Here is a 24,023-nt window from a genome sequence, read left to right as displayed (position 1 = left end):
TACATAGATTTTGCTTCTGATGGTATCACTTAAATAAATTCAATGTAACCAACCATATAAGCCCATAATAAATATGCAAACTTTGGTTGTATGAACAAATTCATGTATGTAGTGAGGTCTTTATTAAAAAATAGTGTAGATTAGTCTTCTCATGGATCAGGATGTTGTTGAAGATCCATGTATTGTTAAAAATGCATATATTATGCATTGTTTTCGACATTGCCCCAGCACAGAGGACTTTTCTGTTGTTGTATCTCTGAAACAAAGCAAAAGCCAAAGGACTAACTTGATGGTAGTTTAATCACTTTGAGTTTTGCAGACCTCTCTCCTGTGATCACTTAATATTCTACGTAGGCTTCAATTAAGATTTGGGTTGAATCCTGGATCTTTTGAAAGTTCTAGCAAGGGGTTGCTCTAAACACGCCATCGCACAGTGAGCTTTAGCATGGTGGATTTCTTCTTCCAAAGCCCCCCTGCGCTCTTGTCTTGGCCACTTTATTTTCCTCTGAGTGTTTTGGGATGGGAACTGGTTGTGGAGGAGCCGACGGTGATTGAATAACACCAGTGAATGCAAGGGGGCTTTCTAAAGACCTTGGGTGATGGGCCTTGCTCATGTCTTTTATCCTCAGCTGTGAATGGAGATGGAGGGGAGCAGTGCAGGCTGCTGTATGCCAGGCTTTCCCGGTCCTCACTGAGGATATGACCCAGGTGCCAGTCACTGTGTCTGTGCTTGCCATCGAGCCTCATTCTGCATGCCAATGACCTCACACAATAGTAGGCAGAAGGAGGCCTGTGAAACGGCGAGGCATGAAAGAAATAAACTGGCAGGAAGAGGAATGTTAGCTGGAGTGTAGGTAGTTAAGCCGGGAGCCTTTTCACTGTAACACCACAAGAGATGTACGTCTGCTGAATAAACTCATACATATGAATGAAGCCAAGTCTGTGTTACATACCATAGGTCAGTTTTAAAAGAATTTTGTTCAAACAAACCAGATCCATTAGAATGAGAGTTTAGTCCCACTTAATTGAATTTCAGGCAGTCATAAGAATTACATTGTGCCAAGAAAAGTTTCCCTAGTAACTGTGGTTTTGGGACGATATTTGAGACAATGATCGCAGTGTTTTTCCTTATATTATTTAATGAAACAGTATGTAGCATGTAAGACGAGACAAAACAAGTCAAGACAAAATGGAGCTAAAGGCATCGGGTTACATGACACGATTAGAACATAGCAGCAAAACAAGCATTCATTACAAACAGCAGAATATAGAAAAGCGTGTGTGTGTGTGTTGGAGGAAGTGCACTCTATTCTGATGTGTGGGATTTCTGTGTTTGTGTTGGCATATATACAAGTAGAGGAGAAGTGGGTTATAAACAAAAGAAAAGCAATAACAAATGGGAAGAAATGGAAGAAATAGAGGTGTCTAATGATGTTTTTGTCAGCCCCTGTTGTACTTTTTATATGTATTTCAGTTTGTTTGTCGGCTAAAATTTACTTAGGTGGTCAAATGAGTGGCCATTTTTGTAAAAAAAAAAAAAAAAGTTGTAAGAAATGCATAGAACTGTGTTGAAATAATGCTAATACATTTGTGCACAGACTACTGATATTATTTGACAGTGGAAGCTATATTTTCAGAAATATTGGATTTTGAATAGCACGTGTATGTGAAAACTTTTGCTGGTGGACGGACGTGACATTACCCATGATGCTCTGGTCAGTACCAGTACTTTATTAGTAATAAACTTATAGACTTGCTATTGCTAGTTATCCTCTTATTCATAAATGTTAGTATTGTGGATCTAAAACAATAACAACTGACACAAAAACACAAAATGTGGCAGTGGACGGATGTGACATGGTTGTTACAGATCCCATCATACTGATGCTCGGCAGCCATGTCACCGTTTCCACAAATGATCCCTGTGCAAAACCTAGTATCATAATTATTTATTGTATAGTTTATCATCATACTAAAGAGTAAATAACAATACAGAATTGTTATTTCTTTATAAAAATGCTTATTATTAGAAAACTGTTGATGTAAAAAGTGACGTGTGACATTCTTAATGTATGTATTGGCGGAATATAAGCAGGATGGATCAGCACCATACTCCAAACTGCAACCTGTAAAAATAAAACATGTGATATGTAGTATATAATCTTGTAAGAAAAACTGGGGAATCTAAAAGAATAGAATATGTGTTTTTCAGGTAAATTCAGTTAAAATTTAACTTTGTCATTTGTGACATGAAAATATAGTATTAATTGTGATGAAATTGGACATTTTTGACCTGAAAACATAGTTCATATGACCATCAACATGTTGCAAGAGAACTGAAATCCTGTAAATTTGCATAACTTGCATTTACCAACACAAAGTTTCTTTGCGGATTCACTTATATTGATTTGTTATGCACAAAGACATAAATAAGACCTCTAAGCAAATTTTAGCTGTTGTTCATTATACACCATTATAAGTTGTCCATCCCCTTCCATCATCTTTCCTGGAATCACATTACTTACCTCCAGACTCTGCATAATGAGGCACGTCATCGCTGAGTTAAGTCTCAGTGTATCATCTCCTTACCCTGTCCTTCATAACCCCCCCTCATCCCCAACATTGACTGCAACAACTTCCTCCCAAAATTTACCCCCTCTTTTACAGCCTCGTAGTTGTCCTCACAAGCCACGTGATTGAGTAAACTATTCTCCTCGTGCCTCAGATTTACAGTAAATTAAATTGGGCCTCTTATTAACTCATTAAAGTTCCCGCGTAAAAGCGGAGGGGCTCGCCCGGCTCACGTAACACTTTGACATTTCCTGTATCCTTCAGTGGCTAGTGTTGTATGTTGCATTGAGCTCCTCTTGAATGCCAACATATTCATGCATTCTATGACATATGGAGATTAAATATAGGGTTTAGAACAGGGCTGTCATTTTAGTTCAGGGGCCACATACAGCCCAATTTGATTCTAAGTGAGTCGGACCAGTAAAATACTATCATAATAACCTATACATAATGACACCTCAAAATTGCTCTCTATCTTTTAGTGTAAAAAAAGTGAAATTGCATGAAATCGTTTACATTTACAAACTGTCCTTTTACAAAAAATGTGAATAATCTGAACAAATGTGAGCAACTTGGAAAATCTTAAGAGAAGTAAGTGCAATTTTAATAATATTCTGCCTATCACTGAATGTTTTGTGTATTTGTAGAACCACTGTGATCTGTAAGTTGCAATGCACTTGTGTAAATGATAAACTGAGGCAGAATATTGTTAAATTACACTTATTTTTCTAAATAAATTTCAGGTTGTTCATGTAATTCACATTTTTTAAAGGATAGTTTGTAGATATAAACATTTTCATATACTTTTTTCACTCTAAAGCATGGAGAAAAGTTTGGAGTTGACATGATTTATAGGTTATTATGTTATTATTTTACTGGTCCAGCCCATTTGAGATCATATTGGGGTGTATGTGGCTCCTGAACTGAAATGAGTTTGACATTCCTGGTTTAGAGGATATGTTGTAGGACATGATTGTTGAAAACTAGCAATTATTTCACTTTGAAATGACTCATTTTGGTCCAGATCATTTAGCATATTCCAAAATGATATTTTTCGATGTAATTTGACAGTGTGTGTTTGGGAGTAAACACTGTGGAGCTGCAAAGGATACACTAGTCATCATAAATTTCCATACACACCATTGTTGTTGGCAGCAGTAGCAGGTGTCGTCAGGGTTCCAAGGTTTCTTTTGTTTTCCGATCTGTGTGTAGCCTTCATATAGCCTTCATTTGGAAGCCTTCGTATAATTAAAGATACAATTACAGCGCAAAGTATATAAGGATGTAAACACCCTCAAATTAAGGTTGAAAGTGCCAAACACTTTTACCACATAATCATGGTTTCATTTTTGATCCAAGGAGTGCAGAGCCAAAAAAATTTGTCAGTTAGATGTGTGTGTCTCTTTTCTGGCAACATAATTCATCTCTATAAGTCAAAAGAAATCAAACATCAGACCGTGTGTAGAGTTCCTGCTGTCACTGAGTGATTACGAGTAAAAATACCAGCAGAAATAGCTCATGTTGGAACAGACAAAACAGAGCTGGGGTTGGGTTTCTCTACTTGTCAAGACTTCCTTCCTTAGAGCATTAAATGGGTGTAGGTTTTGTGTCATGTCCCACTTTCTGTGCAGCCCAAGCCACATCAGCTGCACACTGCAAACGCCTCATTGGGTGAAAAAGCCCCCGTAATGTAAACAACACAGGGTCATGTGTAGTTCAAGTTCACAGACTAGCTGGCAAGAATTTAGATAATAGCAGTGAAATTATTGCAGTTAATATGTTGTTGTTGTATAAAATCCTGCTGTTCTATATCAGACCATCTGAACTTGACCTGCACCCTTCCCCTTCCACAAACAGGAAATCGCTTTCATTTTTAAATCAGTGCCAGTATGTGCTCTGTGACAACACCTCCTCTGTTTTTCCTCTCTTAGGTATCGTTCAACGTAAGTGTGGAAGCGAGGAGCTGTCCCCCTCGTGGCACCGACCAGACCTTCACCATCAAGCCAGTGGGGTTCAAAGACCGTCTGGAGGTCACTGTGGATTACATGTGTGACTGTGGGTGCACCCAGACGGCACAAACTAACAGCAGCATCTGCAGCTCCATAGGTACTTTTTTATCTCACAAAAAGAAATAAAACAGGAATTCATGATTTTTTTTGTACAATAATAAGCTTATTAGACAGATGAGATAAAGTGTGTACATTTTTTTTTCTCACAACAGACTAAATGCAGGGAACTATCAGTGTAGTAATAGAAAAGATTGTGGAATGAAAAATGGAACATTATTGATTCCGTTATGGTGATTATATTCTCAAAGCACAAATAAACACACCAACATCAGCACAAGCTGAGAAGAAGGAAGCAAGAGAAGAAGAGAAAGAGGAAAGCGCGTGTAACTGATGTTGGTTCCTTCCAGTTGCATGATGCGTTTATTGGCAGGAAATAGAAAACACTAGTAGAGGTTTAGACACCATCACTGACAGAGGGTTGTTATCGTAAGGTCTATATAGTGTTTTTTAAGGAAAATGTTAGTTTGCCTTTAAGGCCCAGTTTACACGACAATGCTCTCAGAGGTAAGACGAACAAATATTTTATCAGATGTGCCTTTCATTTAGACGGCAACAGCGTTTTTGGGGGTTGAAAATGCAAAAAAAGTGAAATCACCTTCCAGAGTGGAAATCTTAAAAACGCTCCACTCTCACGTCATCGTCTAAAGGGTTGAAAACGCAAAACTGCATTTTCTCGTTGCGTTAAGGTTACTTCACAGGCAACACCATGTCTGATCATTTCCCTGCAACAGACCTTCAAGTTACCCTAGCTGCTCTTATTTACAGTTGTTTCAGCAATTGTCATAAAGCTTTATAAAGATTAGTGTTCTGTTTCCTATTTATTTGTGATTGTATTTTGTGCTAGGAGAGAACAGGAAGAGAAGTAGAAAGCTTCTGTGCAGGGCAGAGGCACTTGGTCTTAGTGGCGGTGATGCCACCTAGCCACCTGGTGGGCATACTACATCAATAAATAGGAAATTTCACGCACTTTTGCTTGTCGGTTTGCATGCAGATTTTTCCCCCAAAATGCACGTCTAAACGCGGAATTAAAAGTGAGAACGCAACGCCACTTTTGCATTTTCAGTTCAGATAGTTACCGTCTAAATGTAGCCATAATATGTGGTGTTTAAAACTGGTGAAATAGCTTGTGCAGCCAAAAAGTATGTTGTTTAGTATTTGTCCATTAGGTTACCTACTTACCTACATCAGCAGCATCGTTTCATTTTTCTTACTTTTTCATTTTCTATTACTTTTGCATATTTTTAAGCAGCTCTTGAAAGTATCTGACCATAAAACCCATGAATGTGAATGTCACTAAATTAACACAGATTCTGATGTAACTGTTCCACTTCAAGTTGTTTTGCAAACAGTGACTTGTACTGGATTTAACCTCATACGGTGGTGGAACAAATGAGAACTGAAAACGATCCGATTCCATGAGATGTTTGATGTTCACAGCGTTCACCGCATTCTTCTCAGAACGTGTTTTCCTACACAGTTTGAAAATATTGTTACTGGATCATGTACCCTGCGTCGTTAACAGCCAATAATCTAATAGAACTTTTGGCGTTTCAGGTACTTATAACTGTGGGACTTGTCACTGCGAGCCGGGCTACCTCGGTGCCCACTGCGAGTGCCAGGAAGGTGAGGCCAGCAGCATGTACCTGAGCGCCTGCAGGGAAGCCGAGGGCAAGCAGATCTGCAGCGGACGAGGAGAGTGTAGCTGCAACCAGTGTCTCTGCTACGAGTCGGAGTTTGGAAAGATTTATGGTACCTTCTGCGAATGTGATGACTTCTCCTGCGCTCGTCACAAAGGCATCCTCTGCTCAGGTACTGTGCAAACATGATCTGTAGATTTCCACTGAAATTATTTTGGTTACATTTGTACTTGAACACTGCTGTCAAGGGGAGTTTCATGGAGTCTGTGCTTGTTGTGGATGGTTGATCTTCAGCTTCTCAGAGACCACAAGTCCCTTGGTGTTTCAGATTTAATGAGAATACAAGCCAACATCAAACACACTTAGATCTACTGCTTGTTGTGGGTTATGATTAAAAATAATGCGTGTTCATGTTGTTGTCTCACGTTTCCATACCTGCCCTGGGTGTGTCTTTGTGGTTTGGCTTCTCTTAACTTCAGCTTAACTGACTTACATTCTCTGACTGGGCTGAAAAAGTGGCCTGCAGGGCTTTTGGCTTCGCTCCAAAATGAAGCTCAGAGAAGCAGCTGCAGTAGTAGTTATTCAGTTGCTGTGTTTTGTTTTTATACTGAGGGCTTGTTTTAATATGATACTTGTCTTAGAATGATCTGTGACCTTGTCTGCTGAACTAGAAAAGGGTAAATGATAAATATGTGAGCTGAGACATGTTGAGGAACAAGGGACGTGTGACCAGTTTTAAATAACAGTAACACTGAGCTGATATCTTGAAATTCCAAAGCTTTGAACTTGGTTTGTACTTTTAACTATGCCCATATTCTAGTTATGTAATGTTCTGCTCATCAGAGATGAGTGTTCTGATTCTAACTTCAAATAATTATGTCAATTACTGTCCCTGCTTTATCGTCATACTCACAGTGTGAAGAGCCTTGGTATATAAAGGCAGTTTTGGCTCAGAGTATTGGTTCAGCTGAACCAAACAGGCTGGGGCTGTTGTGTTCCCAGAACATTGGGTCCAAGACTGTGAGTTCTGGTTCGAGACCTCTTGGCTGGAGGGAAGCCCACTGGCTCATCCCCAAGCCAAGGACTGTTCCTGTGAAACCACAGAGAGTGCTTTGTGACAGTGGGGCCAGCTTTGGCGCGATCTGCTAAAACAATGCCCGCCTCTATTTATCTATACCCCGATGAAACAGAAGTCTTTGGTTTAGTCAGCAGCAAAGCTGGACACGCTGAACGCACAGATGCAGAATAGCTGTTTGTTTGTGCCAGTCATCCATAAGCAGTCATTAAATGTTAACAGTCCACTACTTTTGCCGCTCATCTCTTTTCCCCTCCTTTCTGGGCATGGGGGCACAGTGTGGAGACGTAATGAGTTCCTAATGATACCCAACATTACACCTCCTCCATACTTTCCTCCCCTCTCCTCTCAATCTGTCACTTAATTATTGTGGAGCTCCCCGTGCATGGCATGTTGTAAAACCTGAGCACATTTCTAAAAACCACAGGAAATACTATTAAGATCTGTTTTTGCCCCTAGCTGGCAAAAAAATCTTGTAAATAGCATTGTGCTCCATGTGGATTGGTCACACGCCACTGAGGTGCTGCTCATTTATTGTCTTATGTCTGGGAAAATGTGGAGTGTCTAAACTGATAACCAGCCCAAAGGCACAGCAACTTTTATTAAAAACGTAATCAGCAGGCATGACATCCCCTTTGAGTTTACTCTTTGTCTCTGTGTCTGAATGTTGTTTTCCCATGGAACTTAATGCAGTGTTGCTATCGGCCTGTAAATCTGAAATGCTCCTGTTCCTGAGTCACACAGATCAGGTTCAGTATCACTTATCACATTTCTTGTGATATTCACGTCTTGGCAACTGATTGCGGGAATGTAAATCCCCCTTTTTTTGGACCTCTCCATTTATTCCTATAGAGCAGCTTGTGTGTTCAGACAGTATTTAAACATGTGCACTCCTGTCGAGGTGATGGGATACGAGTTAAGGGCTAAAAGACAGCCAGGCAACTCTAGGACAAACAATCAATACTGGAGTGTGATTTGATATTGATAATCTATTCTGTCCTGCTTTCTGCAGTTGAGTCCAATTTGTAACTGTCTAGCATTGATGTATTGACGTGCATGTTAATGTTGCTGTTTCTGTGCAGTTGCTAAAAAAGAAGCTACATTTAAGTTATCTATATTTTTCTAGAACTGGAAGCAGTTTATCATGCAATGAATAAATACATAAATAGTCATTTTGACATCCTAAAGGAATTTTTTTTGGTGTTGAGTGATTCGTTATGTAGTGTTTTTATCGCGGTGTCAGTACTTTGAACTTTACTATTATCTGCCAGCTACTATTTGTCTTCAGCGCCGTCTCTTTGGCATTTCTGAGCAGATCAGACTTTCTTCTGAAGTTGCGTCAACCGCTTGATCTAATTACGTTTTTTTTCTATTATTGAGTTTTCTTATCAGTTTTCAGTATGAATTGAGAATGAGTTCATAGTAAGAGAAGAAGGCAGCCCTCAGCACCTGCTGTACAGACTGACTGTGAGGTTAAACTGTCTGCACACATTAAATGGGTGTGCGTGCACTTTGGTGACACTAGGCAGTCAGCAGCCAAAACCACTAAAAAATACAGCTCCCCAGTCCAAGACTTGGAAAATGCTTGTGGAAATAACAGTCAAACATGAATTCCACAGAACGTGTTTTCTTTTTTTTAATATCAGCCAATAAAATGTGACTAAATTTCACCATGAGTGATGCATGAGTGTCTGTCATCCACTGTCCTTAAACTTGTTTTTTTGATGTGTGGCGCTGATAAAATATCATTTTGGCAGCTCAGGTAAAGTGACTGTTTACATATGCTGATGAATAGATGAGATTACTGCAGATTTTCATTTGTTTTGTTTTTTGTACGTCTACATAACATTCTACCCTACATTAATCCTCTATTGATTTGCAAAGTTTTACGGCATTTTTCTAGAACTACTTTTTTCAGCACTTGTTAACCTCTGACAATTGGATATGACGCCGTTTTCTCTCCTTACAGGAAAAATTGTGCTATGTTTGATGAATGCATTTTACATATGATTTTGTACCAGTGGACATGTATGTGCAGCTGGCAATAGACTTTGAGTTGCATTACTGTTGATCGTATTTGTTGTTTGGGTTGTATATATTTTGGGATGTTTCAGATTTTGTGCATGCAGCAATGATTCCAGACAAAACATAATAATTTTTTTAAAAAATGACGTGAATTGATATATTTTCTTTCCACAAATTGGCCTTTAGTGAAATCCCTGCAGTCAGAAGTCATAAATTTAACACAGAAAAGCTAACATCAGTTTCTATTGGACAAAGGGTGGCATATAGTATACTGTTTTCATGTCATCTGACCCTGGGTGACTACTGATTTGGCTGCTATAACCATCATGACATCCCTCGAATGTCATCCAGCCCTAAAGGCAGTGACGTGATACAGTTTTTCAGCCAAATTACAATCCTCGTCTTTGTATAAATGTAATGTTGATGCTGGAGGCAACTTTGTGTGCAGAAACTGAAATTATTAAAGCAACTGTGTGTTTGTTTTGGCTTTGGCTCCACATGCAGGTACCATCTGTTTTCCATAGATGGCATTAACAAAGAAATCAAGAGCTGAATATTGTGGTATGGAGTCAAAAAATAGAGAACAGGTAATGTTGTCAGTCAGCGTTACCTCGTAGAAGGCGTTTAAAGGAGGAGTTTGTGCTGTATCTGGGGTCAGATGACCAGTGTTGGACGACTGTCTGTCTCTGAATGTTCTGGTAATCTTATCCGCTGTATCTCCTCGGCCATCTGCCTTTGTGTTTATGTCTGTATGTGTGTCTGTGCAGCCCTGAGGCTCGTCCACACCGAGGCTCTTTGAGGACTATCCTCAAGGTGAACGACATGGAAACAAACATGCATTGTATAGACTCAGACTGCATTTATGTAATGTACCAGTGAGTGACCTAATTCAAACCTGTTTGTCTGTTTGTAGCAGGTCAGTGTGTAGCTGTTTTATACATTCAAATTATATGGCTTTCTCATTCAGTAATTTATTTCTGCCTTTAAAAATCCCATGTTCTATATACTGTCTGTGTTGTGAGCATTGGCTTCCTAGTCCTCCTGCCCCCCTGACCCACAAATCCACCACCGACACTGCATCTGGTTCTAAATAATGATCTAAGAGCACAGCAGTCTCCAGTTGCCAGAAATAGCATGACTTTATTTTCCATGTTGCACAAACCCTCTTTTACCCCATAAATAAAACTGTGTCCCAAAGCTGCCTTTTGACTGTTTGCATGTGTGTGAGAGCACGCGTATGCATGCTAGCGTGTGTCCTTGTTGACTAAATGGGAACACATGTGGTTATTCATGTTGGTACTTAGCATCACATGAACCCTTAAAGCTCAATGACCCATCAGTTTAACAAAAAAGAATGGACATATTTTTGTCTTTAGGCTTAACAAGCTGTTACTTCTCTGTCTGACAGTGACAAGTGAACTAAGGCGTTTCAGTGTGTGAAAGGACATGTCAAAACACAGACAATACTCGTGTGACTCACCTGCCATTAAGAAAATATGTGCAGGTTCAGCGTTAATCCTTGTTCTGTTGTTAACAGAATCTAGGAGCTATGTACAGTGTAAAAATGTTTAATATCTTCTGTTGATACACCCAAAAAAATGTCAGTGAACAGATTTATTTTATAGATGGAAAATATCAGTATTCCTTTACACAGTTAGTACTGCTGATGAGTTGTGTTTTCATACTTATTGCAGTAGGAGCATCCATCACATTGTAAAAAATACTACTTAAAATGTAATAAATAACAAATCGAAATATAAATAGAATAGAAAGAGTTTAACTAATATGCACCCTTTCGTATTTATTCATTGCAATTCATAACAATATTGAAAACTGTAGCTTTTTCACCAACATAATAGTTTTATCTATTGACCCATGTGGAAGTAAATCAATCTCATCCATTACTTTCAATGTTAATTTACCGGAAAGTTTTGTTGTTTTTTTTTTTTTTTTCAGCAGGCACAGGCCTCCTGTAACACAGTCTGTAAAGTGTGTTTGATTCTGCAGCTGTGGTTCACTTTAGTGTTTTATGTGTTACTTCAACATGCAGCAATTAGTGTGTCTGTTCTTTATTAACATTTGGCTTAGATCCACCCAGGCAGTCAGGAGATCACTGGCAATATCAGACATGTCACTGTTGGTAAATAATTCAGCTTGCATTTAATATAATTTAAGTCTTTCATTTATTTCTTTCATTGTAAAGGTAATGGTGTTTTGCATTTTACGCTGGTGGGCAGTTCAGGATATCTATCGTTATCAAGCTACTTTTTTTTTTTTTACCTGCCACCACTCCCCCTCAACAACTTTATTTTTAATTACAACTTGTGCTTAATTGACAGTCTCAAACTTTTTTTTAATCATTTTTTTCTCTGATTAATATAGTCTAAAATAAAAGCTGTAGGGCGAAGGGTGTGATTATTCATACTTATTATTACTGTACCATACCGTGACACTTTCAGCAAATTAAAATGTAAAATTAGTGTCATTTTGATCATAAATGGTTTCACCTCTCATCCTAACACATGTATCGCATGGCTGAAGTAAACATTGAAACGTTCTTATCTTTAACAAGTGGTGCCAGGTATAAAAAAAACCACCCCCCGCATGTATTGTAGCTTATTTTTGCATCGATCCAGCTGATGTCATCATGTCTATACGTGTGCTGATGTCAGCATATCAATTGCCTCTCTCTCTCTCTCTCTCTCTCTCTCTCTCTCTCTCTATATATATATATATATATATATATATATATATATATATATATATATATATATATATATATATATATGTATGTATATGTATATGTATATATATGTATATGTATATGTATATGTATATATATATATATATATATATATGTATATATGTATATATATATATATGTATGTATGTATGTATATATGTATATGTATATATGTATATATGGCAAGTTTTAAGTAAATTGAAACAAAATTGATGTTTTTATAAACATCTGAAATTTTGTCCTTTCTCCCAAGTAAATCAGAATCAGCTTTATTGGCCAAGTACGTGAACACATACAAAGAATTTGGCTTCGGTTTTTACATTGCTCACGACATACAGTTTCAACATGAACCCAGACAACATGTGGACCTAGACATAATATAGACAAATAGTCCACTGGAGACAAAGACAGCAATGGGTGGAGATTTACAGTGGATTTACAGTGTGATATGTACAGAGTGCAAATTGGAGTTTTTATACAGTGAGTGGGTATGTGGGTCCGGTCTATTAAAAATATATGTATATATTATTTACAGTGGATTTTACATTGTAGTATGTACAGAAAGTGCAAATTGAAGTATGTATATAAGTAAATGGGAGACGAAAAAATATTTAAAACATTTATACAGTATTTGAACTCTGACCTACTTTTCCCAAAATGTAATCACATCTATTCTGGGTCACTGGCAATCTATAAACTCAACTTGGTATGAATTCAACCAATAGTTCTGCTGCTACAGACATGTGAAATTTTGCCTATTATAAGTCAATGGGGGGAAAAAAATATTTAAAAAATTCATATAAAATTAAAACTTTGACCTATTTTTACCAAAATGTAATGGCTTCTATTCTGGGTCACTGGCAATCTATAAACCCAATTTAGTATGAATTCAGCCAATAGTTTTGCTGCTACAGATGTTTGGAGTTTCACTCATTATAAGTCAATGGGGGGAAAAAAAAGGTTTTAAAAATTCATTAAAAATTTGAACTTTGACCTATTGTTCCCAAAACATAATTAGATGTATTCTGGGTCCCTTGCAATGTATAAGCCAAATTTGGTATGAATTCAACCAGTAGTTTTGCTGTAAGAGTGTTGACAAACAAAGAAGCAAACAAACCAAACCAAAAACAGTAGCCCTTGCCTCCCCCTTCTGCTTGTGGGTGAAGTCCTGGGTCTGACTGAACAAAGCTACCTGAGCAGCACCTGTCCTCAGACCTCAGGCTAAAACAAACACCCCATAACTCCACCTTCTCCTTTACACTTTGAGACTTGACTGAACTTGACCATTACAAAGACCAAAAAAATCTTGCAGAAACAAAGCCACACCCTGATCCTATCACTGTATAAGTTAATAAAGTTTCTCAGTAACTGGAAGTGGTTGTTTGTTCTGGAGTCGAAAGGTGTTTTTAGGATTCAGACTTACTGTTAACTCGTTCACATGTCATAAATTTTAGCAGAGAAATAAATGTCAGCAGAGTAATTTATGTCACTGAGTGCTGATAAGTAAAGCTTTCTATTCACCGCAGTAAGATCATGTAACAGGAACATGCAGATAATTCAGTCCATCCGCAAAAAAAAAAATAGTCCCAAAATTAAAGCACACAAAAGCCTGTCGCATGTTCACATACGCAGCTTTTTTGTCCATCTGAAAAAGGTTCTCTTTTCCAGGTTGCCACAGAAGCCACAACAACAGCCCACTGCAACTCACACACAGATCCTCACAGTAAATATTTGCACCTTGTATTTCAGCTGTACATGAGAAAATCGCTTAGTGTTTGAGTTTCATTTTGTGGGTTCAGCAGCTGTTTTTAGGGCTCATTGTGAAGCCCGGTAGGCTTACGGCCGGTTGAGCCTCTTGTACGGTTCTTCAGCATTAAGAGCCCCCAGAGGTCATTTTTCCAGCGCCTGGATTTGGATCTTTAGAGCTAAACAGCTGACTATAACTGTTTGAATGGGACAAGAAAACAGATCACAGCTGCGTATATGCTGTTGGAGTCCTGTTGTGGCGGCTACAGTGTGTTGAACCAGGGAGCTGATGAGAAAATAAATAAAGCGCTTCTGAACTCTGTTTTGGAAAGAGATAGGATTTTTTTCTCTTAGCATGGGTGTAAATCATGAAACTGTATTTTCTTCTCATTATTTTGAAATGTACAGGGTTCATTTTTTAGCATTAAATCTTAACTTAAGATTCCCTCTCCGCAAATAATTCACTTGTATTTTTGCATATTAGGCTTTTATGGAGAGACATTTGTTTCTTTATTCATCAATCAAAAATAATTGATTTGCAATTAAAAATAACAGATTTGTAACCAAAAAAAGAGATTTGAGAGCAAAAGACAGTAAGTGCCAATCAAAAAAAAGATAATTTTGCTTATAAATTAAGTATAAGTGGGTTTAATGCGGAAGCTGGAGCCGGCACTGGAGCCAGGTCAAACCCACCAACAGAAACTCTTCTGTCATCCCTCAGCGTAGGCCCCGCCCATCAAGTGCAGTTAATTCGCAAGCAAAACTTTTGAAGTTGCAAAGAGGAGTGATTTTCAAGCAAAAGTTTTTAACTCACAAGCAAAGAGGACTGATTTATTAGCAAAATGATTTTTTTTTAGCTTACCGGCCGACAGGCCATAAGCAATTGTTGTCATGCAGCATCCGTTGTCATCTATCGTCCGTTACAAAACTTTCAATCGTCTTCTTCTCCGAAACTACAATTCCGATTGACTTAAAACTTGATATACAGCTTCTTTATGATGATGTCAACAAAAGTTAGCGAAATTATTTGGATCCGAATCTGATTCTGGATTTGGTGCGACTTCGAAAAATTTCCCCATCATAAGAAATAGGAAGTGGATCGATGCAATAACTCAGTAAATATAAATGATATCCAGTGTAAATTTCTACAGTCCAGCCCTGATGGGGAGATGACCAAAACATAATGGCCACACGCTGATCAGGATCTTCTAGATCCAGGAACTTACGGAAAATTTAACATGGACTCTTATGGGGAAAACATTTCAATCATCATCTTCTCCAAAACTCCAGTTCTGATTGACTTCAAACTTGGTATACAGCTTCTGTATGATGATGTCAACACAAGGTATTGAAATTATTTTGATCTGGATCTGATTCTGGATTTGGTGCGACTTTGAAAAATTTCCCCATTATAAGAGATAGGAAGTGGGTTGATCCAATAAATCCGTAAGTATCAATGATATCAAGTTGGAATTTGAATTTTTTACAGATTTGATTGGAATATGACCAAAACTTGGCTATTTCTGTAATATAATAAATACACATAACTGGGTGATGATAAATGGCATCTGGATACATTTCCCAAAGCTACAGGGTAAGCTACAGGGCCATTGGTCCTATTTTTTTGATTGGTACTTACTGTCTTTTGCTCTCAGATCTCTTTTTTGGTTGCAAATCTATTCTTTTTAATTGCCAATCCATTCTTTTTGATTGATGAATAAAGAAACAAATGTCTCTCCATACGCTTTTAATGTCATAGAAAAATACAAAAATCTTGTATTTTACTCAGTTTTTTCAAAATAATTAGTGAGAATATTAAAAAAAGAAAAAAGGAGACAAAGATTCTTGTTTTAAAACATGATAAGTCGACAGATGCCTACTCGGCAAATGTTGGCATTTGTCAAACAGCAGGCTGCCTCAGCATTCAGAGACCTGGCTCACAGAGGTAATCATTGTGTCTCCAGGTTGCCCTTTTGTGCCTCTTTTTATGTGCTGTTGTCTTGTACTAAGTGTGAGTAATGTCTATGGATGACCAGGCCTCTTATGGCAAAGACATCAATCTAGAAGTAAATACTATTTTCATGACTGTAATGACTGTTGTCTGTCAAGCAAGTGATATTATCCATGTAGAAATCCTACATGTCAAAGCCGCACATACCTGTAATTGCACCCAAACTCATCCTCCTGTGTGTTCTTTTAGTTTCAGTGAACACCTCATGTGGCTTATTTTTTACTTTGGCACAAACTGGGACACAAACGCAATCAAACTAAGGAATGTTTTTCTTTCTGAAGAACCGGCTCCCCCCATTGGTTCATTTCTAAGGCTGTGTATGCTGTTATAGATGTCATGCCAAACAAAGAACCAGTTTGAATGTTTACAGCTGTTTAAATCTAGACCAAATGCCAAAACATGCAGAAACAAATAACTACAAATAGTAAAGGTATGCATTTGTTAAACTTCAGCATCTCTTGGAAATAAATAATCGAAATTGTGGCCGGATAAGTAACTATTTACTGCTTTAATCATGCATGACATTTACATGATTACAGGAAATACTATAATAATGTTTACATCCGCTAGGTGCAGTATTATCATTTTGTGGTTGCGAAACAGCTGACACATCCTAGATTTCAATATAACATCATCCATTTCATTTGTTTTTTGGCTCTCCTGCATGATGATGACTTTAGTAGATCAAGTGCTGAAATGTTATTGAATCTCAGCCAACATTTGAAAAGTGCATGTATTCTATTTCTAAAATGAAAAAGACCTAACAGTGGTCATGGTTCTGATGTGCTCTAACACTCCAACACCTAAGCACACAGGACACATATCGACTGGCTGTTAATTTCTGCCTAACAGCTTTGCTCAGCATACAAGAGAGAGCTTGTCTTTGCCTGCACTTTTTAAAAGCCTACATTTTTTAGATGTTTTGCCCTGATAGACAGACACGCACACATGCACATAAAACTGCACTAACGTACTAATACTGTTTTAACAGCCTTTTAAAGGGGAACACAGCTAAAAATGAGTAACAGGCAAGACTCGGATCAAAGCAGCCCCTAACTCTGTGCCGTTAAATATGAATTTAATGGCTGAAAACAAACATGACTTGTAGAGGATATTTGTTTATATAGCGTATTGTGGTATTCTGTCATGCTGGATAACAAATGACTGTGTAATAAATCTCATTTTGCTGATCTGAAGAGACTGCTTCCTTGTTTGAAAAGATCATGATAGGGAAATACACTGCATGGCAAATAATCTGAGCAAATAGTTCAGATCCTTCTATTGGATAATAACTACAGTGATAAAGATGTTTCAAGTTTTTAATCTGAACTGATGCAGTGAGTAGCTTCTTATTTCCATCGGTTTGATAGAGAGAATAAAGATTGGACTGTTTCAATGGAAAAGGTCATGTGATCTGATGAGTCCAGATTGACCCTGTTACAGAGTGATGGTCGCATATAGATGAGAAGAGCAGTATATGTAGTGATTACCCATCATGCCTAGTGCTGACAGTACAAACCTGTGGGGGCAGTGTTATGATCTGGGGTTGTACAAAAGTTGACTGAAACAAAAGTGACAACATTGTCTAAGCTTATTAAAATGAAACCACAGCAAGTGTTTGCCATAATCAAAGAAAAAGGCAGTTCAGGGAGATGCTAAAGGTGTGATTTTTTTTTTTGGTTTTTTTTTGCTGTTTTTGTGTTAGGGTTTTTTTTTTGGCCTGGCTGTGTATATCAATTTTGAACTATAATCTTTAAGGTAAGATAAAACAAATCTTTGTTGTCATACTTTATACAATAGTACAATGAAATTGGAGAACTGTTCCCACAGAATGAAATAAAAATGTAAAAAATCCCAGAAATATTCCTTGGTAGAAAACAAAGAAGCAACCACAGAGCTTTGTGTTAAGTATTCTTTGGCTCTTGTAACTGAAGTATAAAGTAAAGAAAACTTCAGATGCATTTTCCAACGTCTATCCCATCAGTCCTCCCCATGTCAAAAAAATTCACTCCTCCCACCTGATTTTGTTTTACAGTCTGCTGCTGTTACTGAACTAGATAAAGGGAATATTATTGTTGCTATGCATGCTGGGGACGTGAATTATAGCCGCTCTTTTACCTCTCAAGATATAACTCACATCTTCATATTCTAGAGGGTATATCTGGCTTTAATTTTACCGCATTCTTTGAAACACCATTAATCTTAAGAAGTATTTTAGACTTTAAAATTGGGTGACGTTTACTGCCACTCGAGCGTTTTACAGTTTGCTTATTTTCACTTCAAATCCATGGCTTTTTTTATTGCCTATTCATTATGTCTCCTTATTATCTTTTAGAACTGGGTATCTCCTCTTTAGCCTTGAAGGAATTTATGCAATCCTTGTCATAGATGATAGGGGGAAAACATTCTTTTTTTTTTTTTTTTTTTTTTTTTTTTTTTTTTTTTTTGACAGTGCATCAGTTGAACCTATAATTGCCTTAAAACTCAGCGCCTGTCTAATTCTCGATTTTGAACTCTTTAACCTTTTACCCCGCCTGTGAAGAAAACAAAGTTGCTCCCTCAGCAGTTTGGTTGCTCGCTGACTCCCCTTGTTTACAGAAGCCGCTGTCACTCCAGAGGTTTCACAGGGCGCACTTAGAGGGTTTCTCTGCTGCTACTTCTGGTCATGAAAGCATCACTTCTGTTTCCATCACATTTTTCATAGTCACAAGACTGAGCGTGAAATGATTCTTGACCAAAATAGGGATTATTTTCCTGATATACCCTCTAAAGTTACAAATATGTGTCTGTTATTGTATATCTAGAGCAGGGGTGTCAAACTCATTTTCTTCCGGGGGCCACATTCAGCCCAATTTAATCTGAAGTGGGCCGGACCAGTAAAATAATAGCGTGACAGCCAATAAATAATGACAACTCCAAACTGTTTTAGCGCAAAAAATAACACTCAATTATGCCAATATTTACATTTACAAACTAGAAGCACTCGGAGAGCGCAGACCTCCGCCAAGGCTGATCAGTGGCCCCCCCCGTGGGCCCCCCCACCCCCGATCACCACCAAAATTTAATCATTTCTTCCTTATCCCATTTCCAACAAACCCTGAAAATTTCATCCAAATCTGTCCAGAACTTTTTGAGTTATGTTGCACAGTAACGATCAGTGCCCCCCCCCCGTGGGCCCCCCCACCCCCGATCACCACCAAAATTTAATCATTTCTTCCTTATCCCATTTCCAACAAACCCTGAAAATTTCATCCAAATCTGTCCAGAACTTTTTGAGTTATGTTGCACACTAACGGACAGACAAACAAACAGACAGACAGACAAACAAACAAACCCTGGCAAAAACATAACCTCCTTGGCGGAGGTAACTATCCAAACAAAAAGGATGTGAATAACCTGAAAAAAATGAAATTTGTTAAGAAATGTGATTCCAATTTTATCAATATTATACCTCGACTTATCATTTACACATATGCATTACAGATCTGATCTACAAAGGCAAAAAACATTCAGTAACAGGCAGAATATTGTTAAAATTGCTCTTAATTTACTTCAGATATTTCAGGTTATTCACATTTTATTGTTACAGGATAGTTTGTTAATGTAAACATTTTCATAATTTAATGTTTTTTGCACTAAATCAAAGAGGAAAAAATTGGTGTTGTCATTATTTATAGGTTATTATGATATTATTTTTGAGTTTGATGCCCTAAACTGCACTTCGCAAATTCATCCCACGGGCTGGATTGGAACCGATGGAGCGTCAGTTTTGGCCCCCGGGCCGCATATTTGACACGTGTGATCTAGAGTAACATGGACACTTTAATACATTAATATATACATAGCACAATAGATTATGAGAGCAGCCTTCTCTCTTTATGCTTTTTGTAGAATCATAAACTAAACAAACAGCCTATGACCAAACAGCAATCCTATCATGTATCCTACCATGTAATCAGTGGTTCAGATGTTATTGTTCTGCTGTCATTTACTGTCATATTCTGCGCTACTTCCCAATGCCAGGGAGGGTTTTATGTGCTGAGAAACAACAGAAGTGCTCTGAAATTAAGTTACAAAAATCACAGTATATGTTTCCTTTTGGGAATATATTTTTAACTCTTAGTTTGGATAAATTTAGGTACATTTCTGCAGTGGCTGTTATGTACTTACCAAAGAGCACTGCTGTGGCTGAATTCATCTGACTATATTGAGATACAGATTTTTATGGCTAGCAAAAATATCAAAAGGTTTATGAAACCGCTTATGAGGCATAATTTTGTTTTTTGCAGTCAATCCCTTTCCTGTAATGCAGCAAAGAAATAAATCCACAGCACACCTACGTGTCACAGAGAAGATGAGCTAAGGGCAGTGTGGGATTCTGCCTTTATTTTAGAGCCAGCTTTTTACTCCTGTGGGCGGATGATAGGAGGTGAAATATGAAGACTAGATGTGTGTCGTGCCTGTGATCTTGACTCCAAGCCTAAGGGTGAAGCTTTACCGGCATTAGCGTGCTTTACCAGGTGTCTTAGCTCCATCACAGGATAAAAAAACCCTCTGAAATAAAGAGACTTTCTTTATGATGAGAAGTAGCAGTTTAGGAGCTTTAAGGATCTGATTTTAATACCTCCTGAACACCTTTCTGTAGATATTCAAGGTTCAAATTCATACAAACTTATGGCAAATTAAAAGAAAAAATAGGATCAGTGGCTCTGTAGTTTGCTGGCATGTTTTGCAATCAATCTCCCAATAGAAGTGAGTGGTACTTTCACTTGAGAATAACTCAACAAATTAAATGAAAGTCCATATATGACTTTCTACCTGTGCTCAATAGTAACTATATTGTTATCTTTGCCCATTTTAAGTCATCAAAATATGGCCCATTATAAGTAGAGGCAAATTTTTTATATTTCAATCATTTGTCAAAAAAACAATAGACATAAATATTGTCCCAAGGAAGCTACATATAAAATTTGAAATTATAGTCTCAGCAGGGTGTCTCCAAACCATTCTTCCAAATGATTGTCCCTCATTAGGTGTTTAGATGTTGGAAAGTGTCGTCTAACTCTAACCAGTCAGTCTAAAAGGGTCCAACTGGGTCCAGTCTTGGTGACTGTGTAGACCATATCATCATTTTGTATAGGTAGGCTTCTGTTTTGTTCAATATTATTATTATTATTATTATTTATTTTTTTAATGTTTATTATACTCTATGGACTGTAATTATTTACATGTCTGATACAAATAAAGAAATGAAATGAAATGAAAATGAAATATTTACCTGAATTTGTAATATTAACAGAAAACTTACATCCATACATTTATTCTTCAAACTACTTAGACCATTTTTGGGTCTCTAGCAACTTCTTCAGCCAAACCCTTGTGAGCTGGAGACATAATCCTTCCAATGAGTCAGATTCTTGTTCTCCAACCAAATGACCAAGCCCAGCAACCCTCCAAAGGGATGGGTCCGGGAGCATCCATTTCAGGTGCCTGAGCTACCTAAGGTCTACTCGGAGCCCTTTTCAGATTTTAAACTTCTCAAGCTCAGACATCCTGCGGAAAAAACTACTTTCTGGTATTTACACTCTTGTCCTTTGAGTAGTTACCCAGAGTTCATGACCACAGATGAGGGAAGGGACCCAGATGGACCAATAATTTGAGACCTGTACTCTGTGCTTTTGGCTTAGCTCCCTCTTGACCACAGATGATGTACGATACATCAACCACACCTCTACAGAATCTGCACCCTATCTACAGTCTCATCTCTTTTCCAACATATGTACCCCTCTTGCTTGTCAGACGATATATAATTCATGAGCAATATGTTGTAATACAAAGCAATATGGTTCAATGTCACAGTCTGGTTACAGTTCACATGTAACAGTTGCTTAATAGAAATAATAATCTTTCATTAGAAGCTTATTCTTAACCTCAAATACTTCGGTGTAGAACTCAGTCAGCCCTTTGTCTGAGAAATGCTGTCTACTTGGTTGTGTTGTACCTTGGTCCTGAAGTATTTACGATACCACTAAAGCCTTCACTCTTGACTGCACTGTAAGGTCGTGGCCCTCAGCAGTAAAACGGTCTGTAGATGCAGTAATTACCTTGGACTTTGCTGAGCTGTGGCTAAATTTCAGCTGGAAATCGACTTTAATAGCCACATCTTTGCCTTGTGTGTGCTTGCTTGTGCTGTTGGACCATTGGTGAATGTTAGTAGTTGTTGTTCTAGCACTGGACCTTCCTTCTAATTAAATCTAAATCTCCTCCAAACTTTGGATTTTAGATTTGATGATTCATTGTACACCGTGCCAACATTGTTGGAAGTTAATGTTGTCAATGATGATGATATAATCCTACCTCTTGTTGCACTTGTCCAATGTCATATTAATTGATGCTAGACTTAACAATGAGCAGAAAACCATCAGTCTATTTTCATGATACATGCAGAACAATTCACACATCCACATATTGATGTAGTCCCATCTTCAGACTTTTTCTTTTCTCATCATTTGTGACCAAGACCCCCAAATACTTATATTCCTTCACCTGGAACCGGGGAACACGCCATCCTGTAACTACCCCTGGAAACCATCATGTTTGGGATTTGTTTACATGCATGCATATTATGTACGGCAGGATTTCCCACAGGCAACTGTCAACAACAGGAAGTTTAGCTTTTTTACCCTCCCAAGAGACAGACTTGTAACTTTCTCCTCTTCACTTTTTTTAATGTGCAAATTCTGTGAACAAGGGAGCACCGCAAGTATTTCAAGTATTCAGAGAAGCTTTTCATCAGCCTCAGCTGAGAACAGAAAAAGGGGCAGTGCTCCAGACTGCAACTGGAGATGCTGGAGGTTAGGAGGCATGTTTTCTTTCCATACATACACAAACACACCACATCCTCCGGGACACAGACGGCTCTTTGACCACGGCAGGAAGTCACTCTTTCCTTCTGTCAATACTAGAGGGAGGGTTTTTGCTCTTCTTTCCTCCTGTAACTGCATTTTTAATGAGGGTCACTGGGTTTTTTGTGACAGTATCATCAGACCAGATAAGAATGCTGGTTATCTTGGTTTGAGTCAAATCCCAAAGACATGGTACAAAATAATATTAACTTCTAATCCTGTGTCTCCATGGTAGTTGGTATGATAATTTATCTGACTCATGAAGTACTCACTGAATAAGCCTGACACTGGCCAGCGATATCAGTCAGTCTTTTCATGCCTTTTCCACTGTCCCCATGTTACAATTTTCTAAGTTCGCCTCACCATATAAGGAAAAAACCTCCAACAACCTACAAACATCATGCTAAAAATAGAAAGCTTACATGCAATAAAGCAGGACTGCTTCATTCTTTGTGGCACCTTCTTCTGCCATTTTAGTGCCACAAGTCTTCTCCTCACATGCAAATTCCACCAAAACAAGTTCCCTCAAAACCATTGACAAAACAGTCTTCACTACATCCTCTGCTTAGTGCAACATGAGGCAGTTACTGCTTGAAGGTAGGAGTTCCAAAACTTGTTCAGACCCAGAAGCCAAATTTGGTTTCTCTCCAGGACCCAAATTTACAAAAATACATAAGAATTTTCCTTATTTTGACTGACTTTTTCTTACTAATGCATCTAAAGAAATGAGTCAGACTGGGAATGTTGAAATGTCAGTCACAGCTAAAACTGACAAGTTATATCGGCTAGCTGTCAAGATACTAGTCACCAACAATATCAGCTGCTAACACAATTGCTCAAGTTTTCTGCTGGCAAAACTGTATCATTCCTGAGGAGAAGTGTTTTTAGATCACTTAGATACTGAAAGTTCACTTTTAAGCTTTCTTAAATGAGTACCATTCCACGTTTTTATTCAAAAATGTGCATTATGTTTTTGGCGATGCATGTGATAAAGAGAAAAGGAATTCAGAACTCAGTCAAATTGTCATGCTTACAGGCCCAAGTTTACAAAGAGAGAAAGTCCTGCATCATCTGAACTGTACATGTCCGGGTTGCAAAAAAGAATGTTTGCCACTTTTTGCTAGGAAAATGAATTGACCCTAACCCTAACTCATATCATAGTTTTGCATTTTACACTGCTGATGGTAATCCAGTAAAAAAACAATTTGAGTCTTGACCTAAAGTTTGTTCAAAGAAAACAA

The 24,023-nt window shown here is 37.9% G+C and overlaps 1 protein-coding gene across 1 annotated transcript in view; it reads left to right on the top strand.

Annotated features, from left to right (window-relative positions):
* Nucleotides 1-24,023, top strand: part of itgb5 (integrin, beta 5) — a 61,885-nt gene that overhangs the window by 13,768 nt on the left and 24,094 nt on the right. The window contains exons 10-11 of the mRNA XM_030124409.1: nt 4,503-4,677; nt 6,195-6,449. Coding sequence (XP_029980269.1) covers nt 4,503-4,677; nt 6,195-6,449 — 430 coding nt within the window. The remainder of the gene's footprint in view (nt 1-4,502; nt 4,678-6,194; nt 6,450-24,023) is intronic.

The sequence above is a fragment of the Sphaeramia orbicularis genome, chromosome 21 (genome assembly GCF_902148855.1).
Source record: "Sphaeramia orbicularis chromosome 21, fSphaOr1.1, whole genome shotgun sequence".
Taxonomy (NCBI): domain Eukaryota; kingdom Metazoa; phylum Chordata; class Actinopteri; order Kurtiformes; family Apogonidae; genus Sphaeramia; species Sphaeramia orbicularis.
This window is presented reverse-complemented; position numbering and strand designations above follow the sequence as displayed.